This window comes from Scomber japonicus, chromosome 16 (assembly GCF_027409825.1).
Source record: "Scomber japonicus isolate fScoJap1 chromosome 16, fScoJap1.pri, whole genome shotgun sequence".
In the NCBI taxonomy this organism is placed as follows: Eukaryota; Metazoa; Chordata; class Actinopteri; order Scombriformes; family Scombridae; genus Scomber; species Scomber japonicus.
Window position 1 is genome coordinate 31,251,017 of NC_070593.1, and position 12,039 is coordinate 31,263,055.

Sequence of the window (12,039 nt, forward strand, 5' to 3'; positions counted from 1 at the left end):
AAATAGCTTCTAGACTTTGTGGCCTAATGTCTGAAAATCAACTTAGGACATTGGCATGTCTATTTTTACTGCCTTGGAATAAATGTTTTATTTTGAAAACTGGAAGTTTGCTCGCTCCGTATCAGTGAACTACGTGCATTTGACATACATTCTATAATACGGGGCGCACTTGAAATGTTTTTGCCCACAAAAAGACGAACGGCGGCTCACTTGACCGCAGTCAAATGTGGCAGGATGGTTAACAACACACTTTTGTGTGATGTCAAACTCAGATACACATATTTATTCTTACTTTACACAGACTTTAATATTCTTTTTTAAACAGTTGCATGGTATTACAGTATTTACATGGGTTTTCTACTGTATCTTTGTTGCAGGAATACACCATTGATATCTTCTTTGCCCAGACATGGTATGACAGCCGACTGAAATTCAACAGCTCGATGAAGTTGCTCATGCTCAACAGTAATATGGTAGGCAAAATATGGATTCCGGACACATTCTTCAGAAATTCCCGGAAATCAGATGCCCACTGGATCACCACTCCAAACCGCCTCCTGAGGCTATGGAGCAATGGAAGAGTGATGTACACACTGAGGTAGGACAATTATGTAGCCAGTTTGCTAATACTTGTGGTAGCCATTTTATTGTTGAACTATCAGCTCCTTGTTTGTGCAGCTTTAGTGTGTGCATCTGTATTTTGTCATGTAGTTCTCTTATAGATGGCCACAATTTGTCAAAGCATGGTCTAACTGTCATCATTTTTTCCACCTTTGTTGGTGTAATTACAGAGAGAACATGAAGTATCTTTACTATGTTCAGTCACACTTGGGAGGGAAAAAACACAATGCTGAGACTTGCTTTTTCTCTGTCACAATTCTGTTTCTGTCAGGTTGACTATTAATGCGGAGTGTTACCTTAAGCTGCATAACTTTCCAATGGATGAGCACTCGTGTCCACTGGAGTTTTCAAGCTGTAGGTGGTCAAATGTTTTCCCCTCCCATTTTTGAACCTGTCATCTCAACTTCAACTTCCGTAACTTGCCCTGTGAGAGGGGCTTCTGTTGGCTAGCACAGAGACTAAGCCTTGTTCCTTCTCCTTGCCAAAAGGCCCATCTGCTTGAGGCTGCCCTCTCTAAGCCTGTACCAATCTATCATCTGCTCCACCAGCGGAGAGAGGAGGTCACCCAGTCCCATTTGCTCTGGCAGACTTAATGAATTATGCACCCTCTCCCAGTCTGATTCATGCTGTCTGTGTCATCCTTCATTCGTCTCTTGCATTGTGCTTCAGCTTCTCATGTCTTGTCATGACCTCAATCTTCCACACACCAGTGAAAAATTCAAAGACCATTCCATGGAGTTGAGGACAAATGTGAAGACCATTACAGTTGCACAAATTTCATCAAATGAGCAAAAAGCAATGGTAATTATGTCAACAAAAACTGCTTACCAACTGAAGATACCTCACCTGAAATGCAACAGCATTGGTCAGTTGTTTGAATGCCCGATAGAACATACATTTTAATTTTACTTAGAAAGGAGCATCCATTTACAGTTGTGCAATAATACTTTCTCAGTAGCAGTGATGGAAGCACTGTGACATTTGTATACCACTGCAAAACGTTTAAAGGAAGAGGAGTGATCAAAAGTCAAAGCATGTGACTTCTACATCAGGACTTTGGACAGAGACTTTCGACTACATCATGTCTCCAACAGTCAATATTAACTCTCAAATGACCAGTGTGTAGGATTTAGTGGCAACCAACTGAATACCCCTCCCCCTGCCCCTCCCCTTCCAAGCATGTAGGAGACCTATGATGGCTGTGAAACGTGAAAAGCAAAAAGCCCTCTCTAGAATGAGCGTTTGCTTTGTCTGTTCTGGGCTACTGTAGAAACATCTTCCTGGACCCACTCCCTTTGTAGATATAAAAGGCTTATTCTAAGATAACAAAAACACAATGATTCTTATTTTCAGATGTCATTAAAACTTACTTATGGAAAATTATATTCCATTTCTGCCATTACATGCCCTTAAATCCTACTCACTGGTCGTTTACGGCAACTTTTCCCAAACCTTACCCAAGTCTAGAACAGTCATATAGGTAATTCTGGAGGCACAGAAAAGACACAATTTTCAAATACTTTAGTTTAAGTATGTGTATGTGTTGGCCAAATATATTTGTTGATGGCAGTGTTTCCCTCTTCATTCAAAATCAAGCATTTGTTGTGTAAAACAATTAAATTCAGAGGCAGTTCAAGCTTAAGTCAAATAACATACTGTGGCCTCAGCAAACAAGCTTCATTACAAATGCATTTATGCCAAAGAGGATTTTTTTCCTTCTGAAAGCACCTTTAAGTAGAGTATACTTCTAGACTGGGTGTAGGCACTCACTTCCACCTGCACAGACTACTTATTACTCACTATAATAAGAATGCCCATCAAAGCCCAACCTCATACCGTAGTGTACAGAGTGTTATTTGCATTTGAAGACATCATGCTCATTTGAAGAAATTTAATGAGACTGGGGCGGTCAGTTTCATCTTGAATGCTCCCCTTTGCCTTGCCATGGTACAATGTCCCCCTGTGAGTGACAGATGTGAGCTTCCTGTTTCATATTATAGGCATCAGTGAGACTGATAATGTATCTTGTGTGTGTTGGGGATGGGGGTGGGGTGGGGTGGGGTTCCTATAGATGGTTATCCAAAGAATGAGATCATGTACCGGTGGCAGAGACGAGCAGTGGAGGTAGCAGACCAGCGGTACTGGAGACTCTACCAGTTTGCTTTTGTAGGGTTGAGGAACACCTCTGACGTGGCGCACACCCAGTCAGGTGAGAGCCACGTGTTGCCAGTCTTCATTTTCTAAAGGCACTCATATTACAATAAATCCTAGACCTAAATTCTTTGAACATCTCACTTTTCCTTCTGGACTTCTTCATATTATACTCTATTTCTGTATCTATTTTGTTCATTTTTCAGGGGAATATGTCATTTTGACGATCTTTTTTGACCTGAGTCGGAGAATGGGCTACTTTACTATCCAGACCTACATTCCCTGCAGTATGATCGTTGTCTTGTCCTGGGTCTCCTTTTGGATCAACAAGGATGCTGTCCCAGCCCGCACATCTCTAGGTTTGTCAAAAATGTATCAGTGTTCATTTACTTTGTGACTTCATAAATAGCTCTGTAAATCATTATGTCTGAGAAGATATTCATCCAGGTCACCGGACATCAAGACATGCTACAGTAAGTCAACTGGACTTGTGTGACAGGCTTTTTAGTGCTAACTGATTCACGGGTATTTAGCCTTGAATCATGGGGGTTACATGTTGGAATTTAGACCATGGCCATCATGTTAGAGCTGTTAGAGTCATATTCAACTTGTGTGGTCACTTCATTTAGGTTAAATGAAGTTAAAGGAAGTAATCATCAGTAACAGTTTGAACTTTAGGGAGTGATACTCAGAGGTCTTCAAAGGTTGAACTGCACACTCCAACCCAGTTATTCTACGCTTTATAGTACAGAATGGGGGAAGACTATACAAGAAAATAAAGGTCATTAACATTGTAAAAGCTTGTGAAATGATATTCACAAATAATTTCACAGCCAACAGATGTATATCACTGTTAGTGTTCATGTGAAAAAACTACATGCACATATCTGAATTTGTAGGGAAAAAAGTCACAAATTAAAGTTTGTGAATGTATAATTTGCAGTGTTTTGCAGCTGTAGAAATATTTTGTGCATGTTCATTACACTTTCACAAATTTGAATTGGTGAGATATTTTTTCTTTTTTAAACAAATGAACACATTCAGATATGTGCATGCAATTATGTTTACATGTGTACAACAGATGGTACAACTCCAAGCTGTGAAATTAGCTCAAAATAGCTCAAAATAGTAATGACCCTTATTTGCTTCCATAGAAGACACGATCTAACACTGAATCCAATATAATCAAAATGCCACTGATTTCTGGGGAATTTCAATTTTGGATTTCCTTCAAAGACTACAGTTTAAGTTGTCACTTCACGTTGCTCTTTTTTTTTTCATTTAGGACAGTCAGCTGTTCATCTGCACTCTTGCCAATGGGCAGAAAGTTGCAAGTGAAGTGATGTTTACATTTGGAAAGTCCATTACTTGGTTCTTTAGCCTTTTAAGTGTTCTGGCCATTAGCTCACAGCAACCCCACCTGTTGACACTATAGATGTATTTTTCCATGACCATTTTTCCAGATTGTGCTGCACTGCTCCCAGGCTAAGCTTGTGCTTCTAACTACAAAACTGCAAAACTGGTTTTCTCAAACCACCATGCACTTTCACAGTTTCTCAAAAATATATATATTTTGCTTTGGTTGTTACATATTCTGTCAATTTCAGCAACTAGGACACAATTGAACGTAGGGAAAAAAGTATAACACATACCGTATTCTGTTTAAAAATGTATCTCTGTGACATTCCATACAGGTATCACCACAGTGCTCACTATGACAACTCTAAGTACCATCTCCAGGAAGTCCCTCCCCAAGGTATCCTATGTCACCGCTATGGATTTGTTTGTCTCTGTCTGCTTCATCTTTACCTTTGCTGCCCTCATGGAGTACGGCACTCTGCACTACTTCACCAGCAACAGACAGACCAAGAAGTCTAAAGCCAACAATAACACACAGGTACTTACCAAGTGACATTTTCTTGTAAATCCATCAAACACAGGTGATCTATGCTCAGCTTTAATGGCCCATTTATGCTCAACATACGTACGAAAATGTATACGTCCTTTTCAAACAATGTTACCGTCACTGCTCACATACTTCCATGCGTCCTTTACGTTGGCATGGATGTTAACCAATACATCCACCAGGGGGCAGCACAGAGTCAAAAGTTTATGACAACAACAAACTCAAAAACAAACATGGCGACTGTGGAGGAGATATTGATAATGTTCCTCTTGTCCTCTTGCATAAAAGACAAAAACTATATGTTTAAAGTTTCTAACCAACTCACACAACCTTTCCTCAAAAAGTTTAGTCATTGTTATTTCTTCTTCATGTCTCACTAGAGCTACGTATTCATTAGTAACAGCAACATTGCCCCCCCCCCCCCATGCTTTCCGGTGGTACTGCTCCGTTTGGTCCGTATCCATAAGCTATATGGAAAAGTGCAGAAATACGGACGAAATGAACACAGAGCACGGACAGAAGGCTCCGTCCGTATCCGTCTTTAACATTGAGCATAAATGGGCCTTAACACCTTCTGTGTAGTCACATTACTGCTGATCTTCAGTATGTAGATGTCATGGTAACTTACTACAATACTTATATGGTTTCCTCCATAGCAGAAAGCATCTAGCATGGTCAATATCCGCCCTGGCACATCCCTGCTACAGATGAACAACATTGTGCCCTATCATGAGGAGGATGACTATGCCTATGAGTGTTTGGATGGAAAAGACTGTGCCAGCTTCTTCTGCTGCTTCGATGACTGCCGCTCAGGTGCCTGGCGTGAAAACAGGATGCATGTACGAGTTTCCAAGATTGATTCTTACTCACGAATATTTTTCCCCACTGCTTTTGGCCTTTTCAATCTGGTTTATTGGATAGGTTATCTTTATCTATAAAACCAGTACCTCAAAGAAGGCTGACTGGAGTTTTGCATCTGCAAGTATATTCTAGAGACAGAGCTGCTCTTACAGTGGAAATACCAGCTTATCAAACACATATGGCAAAAAAAGAAACTGAAAACTAAGCTTGCCTGCTAGTGATGAGGCTTGAAAAAATGGGAATGACAGTGTGTCCTTTTCAAAGCAGCATTAAATACACTATGAAATTCTTGTTCCCCTTTAGAGAATCACCATGGCCAAATAAAACATTTTGCTTAACCATCATCTTATTCTAATGACAAGACATCTTATTGTGGATATTCATGATTGCCAAGAGATTGATCCTAATGTTTTCAATGTCCCTAAATTCCCACTTGAACACAAGATATTTGTGGCATTTGACAGATTGTCAAATAATAAACTGAGCAATTCATACTCCCCAGAGCAAAAATGTATATGACTGAACCCTTAACATTTTGGACTGCTTCCAAGAAGATAAGCCCTCTTTAATGAACCATTAGCCTTTGAACTAATACCACCCTTTTAATGAATTTAACACACCATTTGTGCTGGCATTTGCAACGGCAGCATTAAAAAGGGCCCTTACTCCTTTACTTATTGAAAATAATGACTTTGACATTAAAGGATATTTCAGCCATTTTTCTATATTGTTCTTATTGTCCACAAATCTCAGATGCAACAGCCAAACCAACAATGAACTGATCTACTTACAAGTGTTGTTTGGGTATCTAGAGCCTGATATATCTTATCCTTCTTTGCCATAGACCTCCATTGTTGTCCAGACATATCAGACTTTGGATACACATTGATTTGTCTCTACATATGACATTTGTTGACTATTAGAAAAGTATAGAAAATGACCAGCCAAAGCCTTTAAGGCCAACAACTGTTGGTAAACTAGTTAACCAACAAGTCTTCCAAATTAGACCACACCCCTATCGGCAGGACAACATTATTTACCTGTGCCTTCCAAAGCCATAACAAGTCACATGTGACAGTGCTATGTTTTAGGTCTGGTTAGGTTGAGGCCCAAAAATGACCTGATCACAGATTGGATGAGAGTTACTACTTCCTTAATGTTGTTGTCATAACTACAATAATAACCACATGGTTAACTTTAGGAGATTGAAGGGTCGTGGTTTTTAAAAACAGTTTTGATTTGCGCTTTGGAAAGAAACAGTGATGCACCAAAGCCTCCTCCCTGTGTGTTGCTTTATAATAATGTCATCTTATCTCTCCATACTCCATCTCTTCATACTCATTATGGCAGCTAGAGGGTGATATATTTTTTGGACAGTATTTTTCTTTGGCAGCATAATACCTCATACTATTAACTCATTTCATCTTTCTTCTTTGGCTCTGAAGTTTATCTAAGCCCATAAAATATTTTCTGCCTGTGTACTAGAGTTGAGGTCTGATTTGAGTCATCAAGCTCTAACAACTCGGTTATTAACCCTTTTATCTCTCTCATTATCTTCTGTTAATAACATGCGATACAGACAAGCGTTTAAGTATCTTTAAGTCTCATGTACCATCACTTTCACTGTTAAATATATATATAAAAAATACATGAGATAAAAACACAACTACTCATTTAACACAGCTGTAGTAAATGAGGTTAATCTTAATGTTAGCATCTGTTGAAAGGATGCAAGCCCATCCTTAACAGCTCTGATCCCTAGAAATGTTTGTACAAGTAAAACTCTAGTCTACTCAGAGGAGATATTGCCATCAAAACTGAAAAAAGTCCAAATGTTTGTTTACTCTTTGCCACCGTGCTATTGATATTGTTCAGAAGCAGAAAGAGGTAATAATAGCTGTAATGTGGACTTGAGAGGTATTGTTCCCTCTCTGAAAGATATGTTCCCTGATTTTCTTTGACAGGCCAAAAGCTTCAAATTGTTTCAAAAATCACTTGACATGTTGAATGTGGACAGTGAATTTTGAAAGAATTGTGGTCACTAAATGTTGCTCACACAAACCAGGGAGCATATCTTTAAATATTTGAACAACTCCATTGTTCATAGGGTTCTATTTTTCTAGGCAACACTTCACAGCATTATGATCAGTGAGGTCAAACTGTGCCAGCCTCTGATCAGAAGCTACTGCATGGAATGAATTTGTAACCTCTGTGAAACAGTGAATTATCATGAACAATGATGGTTGTTTTTCCAGCAGCCAGATTTTATACTTTGATGTATGAGTTTAAAAAAAAGGTGATAGAATTGTCATTGATGCACTGTTCAAAAAACACTTTGGTTAAACATTTTAAATTTCCAAATTGTACGTTTTCTTTCTGAACAGATTTAGAAAACAGTGCCCTTTACTTAACAACTCATAAATTACTTGAATTTCCTTTTATACAGTTGTGTTGCATGTAAAAGACTCACTGTGAGGACAGATCTTTGTGCCACCCAACATCAAATTCAAAAGAAAAGAATAGAGTGTAATGCATACTGAAGAATCTCAAAGGCAGCTGTACAGAGTCAGTATGATAAGAGATCAAATCACCAAATTATAGACTAAAAAGCATTTTAAATGTGTCATCATCTATCAGCAGCATCACTCAACCCAGAGTCTCATAACAGCTCATCAAATAGTCAGGAGTCACTCAGCATGACTTTAAAACCAATGTTGGAAATATGTTTGTGCCTGTACAATGTTTTTGTTTTTTCTGTCAGTCAGGACACTATTCAACATTTAATGACAGGATTATCCTTGTGTTTATCTCTTTATTTTTACTATTTTACCTACAATTTAGTTTAATAGTTGAGTCAGTCCAGATCACAGTGTGTGAAGCCTAGCTCCACAATTCAAATCTAAATGGTTGAAATGCTTTTTAGAACTTTTTTAGAAATACATTTATGACCTATTTAATGTGTTTAGAAGAAAATGTCTGAATTCACTTTACACTGTCTTTAAAGATAACTTTAACATTTCTCAACACAAACTCATGAAAATGTCCTTGGTAACTCAACAATATGATTGTTAAGGTTCAGACCATCAGTTTGAATTATTTCCTCTTTGTTTCTGAGACAGTTTTTTTGTCAGTTTTTGATGCTGGTAGAACAGAGAAGAGCACTGTGCTGTGAGCAGAAGTTCAGCTACTCTTTTGGGTTGTTTGCTGTCAGAGATCTTCCACATCATTTATTATATTTATGTAAGCAGTCCACTTTCAGAAAATGAAAGATGTCCTGACTGACAGGAAAAAAATTGGCAGGCACAAAACATACTTCCAGATGAAATACATTAGTTTGAAAGTTGTGCCAAATGTCAAAAAAAAGAAGGAAAATGTGTGTCCATGTATTTCACAGACTGCTGTAATACTGGGTTGCAGTATTACAGGTGGCACTTCTCTTAAGTGCCACCTGTAACAGCTGTGAGAATTGAAGCTGTGGCTTTGTTGTTAAAAGAGGACAAAGCTAAAGTTAGCTTCTGTTTAATCAGTCATGTTGGACCATGGTAATATTTAATCTTTACATCATCATTGCAGGTTATGCTGTTCAGTGCAGGTAGCATACAGGCTTTTGCATAAAGAATTGTGTATGCTAAGATAAGTAGGCTATATTATGGGATACGCAAGCCTTTTGCTCTTTTACATATGTGCAGACCAGAGGATGTCAAACTGTCTTTATGAACAAACATACATCTACTACAGTATTATATTCTTATTCATTTGAAGTTTGTGTAAGTAAGTTTACCAAAAATCCTCAGTTTTCAGCCCTGATCTGGATCCATATATTCTGCTAGATCCTTGGCTTCTTTGTGCAACTAAGACAGAATATTTAAAGAGAATACAGGTGAATATTAAAGCAACATGTGCCCCTTCAAATTCTTCAGAAGAGAAATGACAAGAGGTTCTTGAACTTTTCAAATACACCAAAGACACAATTTAGTAGTATGTCCTCTATAAATGTCATGTTGCACATACAGTAAGTTCTGTTTGCATTAAGCCTCAACATGTAACATCAAATACAGAATAATCTTAACCCTTAAAATAGCATTTCCACATTTCTAAGATGCCATATTTGCAAAAGGTTTTATGACATTTCAATATAACATAGTTATTCATTACCCTGTACTTCAATAAAATGTCAGCTGTGTAAGTGTCAAACAAGGAATGTACTGAAAGCCACATGAATCTATGCAAACATCAACATTGTTGCAACTGTTCTCTTATGCTGTTCTCTATCTTTTTGGTCTGGTTTAGTCAGTTCACTACATTATTTGAATGAATAAATAATATAATGATATAGTAGATAAACATTGAGATTATGTCCATTGTGCACAAATACAAATGACTAATGCACAATGAATTCTTGCCCTAACTTGACAAGACCAAAATGTCTGTACATCCCTTGTCTGAACCAAACTGAGGTTTAGCTTCTTTTTTTTTTACTTGGTTCGTTAAAGGAGTTTTTAAAACATGACACACCACACCAAAGTTGTCTTATAACAGAAAGGAAACACATTTTTACAGGTGTCTTTGTGCAGTATTGGTGCACCTTGCACCTCTGTTGCTAAACTTAATGAGTAAGCTCCAAATCACTTATTAAAACTTATTGATTTAACATCTTTTAGCGAGCCCTGTTGTTTACCTGTACATTCAGTATATTCCACAGCACTATTCCCTCCAGTACAACACAGTTATGTCATCATCACCACTCTCTAACTTATGCAATCGCTGCTACTTTGGCATTTGTTGAATATCGTAATGTTTCTCTCAATAAATTCAACACTTCCTGTACAGCAGTTTCACATTAAAAGTCATCTAGCAGCTCAATGGGTGTAATGCATAGCTTTCTTATTTGGCTTTTAATGTAATATAACTATAAGAAGTGTTGAGGTTTATAAGAGCAGCTCAACAGATAACTAAAGAATGATCATGTTGAATGGATTAAACTTATTAGTGAATGAAAGGATATTTCTTTATTTTTAATTTGATTGTATTATAAATCACATACACATAAACAAAACAAAGGTGTGCATTCATGAAAATTAAATGTTTTCAGAAACATATTTTAGTGAACTGCTAAGCTGTAATTAGAGAAGGTTTGTGACACAGATTCCATCTTGGAAATGGACGTGGAGGACATGGGACTCACATGTACACTCACATGCACTAACATGCATGAGTGGCCAGTGCAGCTACTGAAACAAAGGGCAGATAAGCTTGGATACAACGCCATTGATTGCACCTTTAAAGATGACATGACTCTGTTGGACTAATGGAACTGGTGCAGTCCAAAGAGGACATTATGAATGGAATTTTGAATTTACCACGTGATCCATTATTGTACAGGTAATTCAACGGCCCTTCAGTGTCTTCTTTTTTTAACCCATCTTTTATATGGGAAGCCTTTGTTTGTTTCTACCTACCAAAATACCAGCTTTTTAAACCGAGGATTTATAGTAGGTCAGTTTAAATAACCATAGTGTAACACTTGACCCACGTACTGCAAGCAAACTAGTCACTGTTGAGAATGATTATCACCAGAGTACGGTTGAGCTTAGAATCTCACTAAACCACACATACGTATCTCTTACCTGTCCCAGCACAAACTCTTTACTTCAAGTCACATCTGTTCTTGTAGCAAAGTCAAATCCAGATCACGACACATGTGCAAATGACAAATATACTTGTAACGTAGCATTTCTAGCAGGCTTGGAAATTCGGTAGATACATGGGTTGCGAAATGTTAGCCTGATTCTCATCATGACAATGCTTTTAAATATAGCGGATTGCATTTTAATATAGTGTTGGTCTAATATCATTCTAAGGATATTTATGTTTATTAAATACACAAGTTCATTTGGAGAGATAAATCTAAATCGCAAACTGAATATGCTTAATATTTATAATAACACAGGTTATTTCTATATGAATGCATTGCATAAGAAATGCAGGCATCATTTGTTTTTCAGAGCCTCTCTTTGCTCAAATGTTGTAAACACATTGCTGACTATATAATTGCGGAATATCATTTTAAAGAATTTGCACGTTTTGACAAAGCTGTATCTTAGGGTTAGCACTGATGGCTTCTAGGGTAGTACAGTAGTTTCCATAGAGCCTCCAGTTCTCCTTCAACACTCCTCTGTCTTGGCTTCAAAAATGATTGTTTCCATGATCTGTGTTAAAAACAAAACAAAAAAACAAGTGTACATTTATATCGCTTTTTAATCTTTGTAAAGTGTAACTCAAATTATTCATCAAGTGTATTCACCAGTTGCTCTGTAACCCCAGTACATGTCAGGAATTATGTTGCACACATTCCTTGTAAGTATCTAAAAACTTCAAAATCAAATGCTGTAATTTTCTGTCCAGCAACCTCAGAGTCATGGTCAGTGATCAAGACAGCTGTTGTACTTGATATTATCATTAATGATTGGCATAATGCTATATATTGCATTCAACTCAAG

The 12,039-nt window shown here is 37.6% G+C and overlaps 1 protein-coding gene across 2 annotated transcripts in view; it reads left to right on the forward strand.

Moving 5' to 3' along the window:
• The window catches only part of gabrg1 (gamma-aminobutyric acid type A receptor subunit gamma1), a 17,094-nt gene extending 11,478 nt beyond the window's left edge, over positions 1-5,616 (forward strand). Inside the window, exons 2-8 of one of the 2 annotated variants that reach the window (XM_053335839.1) lie at positions 378-598; positions 893-975; positions 2,693-2,830; positions 2,979-3,131; positions 4,467-4,669; positions 5,198-5,205; positions 5,349-5,616. In XM_053335839.1, coding sequence (XP_053191814.1) covers positions 378-598; positions 893-975; positions 2,693-2,830; positions 2,979-3,131; positions 4,467-4,669; positions 5,198-5,205; positions 5,349-5,616 — 1,074 coding nt within the window. Of the gene's footprint in view, positions 1-377; positions 599-892; positions 976-2,692; positions 2,831-2,978; positions 3,132-4,466; positions 4,670-5,197; positions 5,206-5,334 lie in introns of both variants that reach the window. The other variant, XM_053335840.1, reaches the window with a different exon arrangement.
• The last annotated feature ends 6,423 nt before the right edge of the window (positions 5,617-12,039 follow it).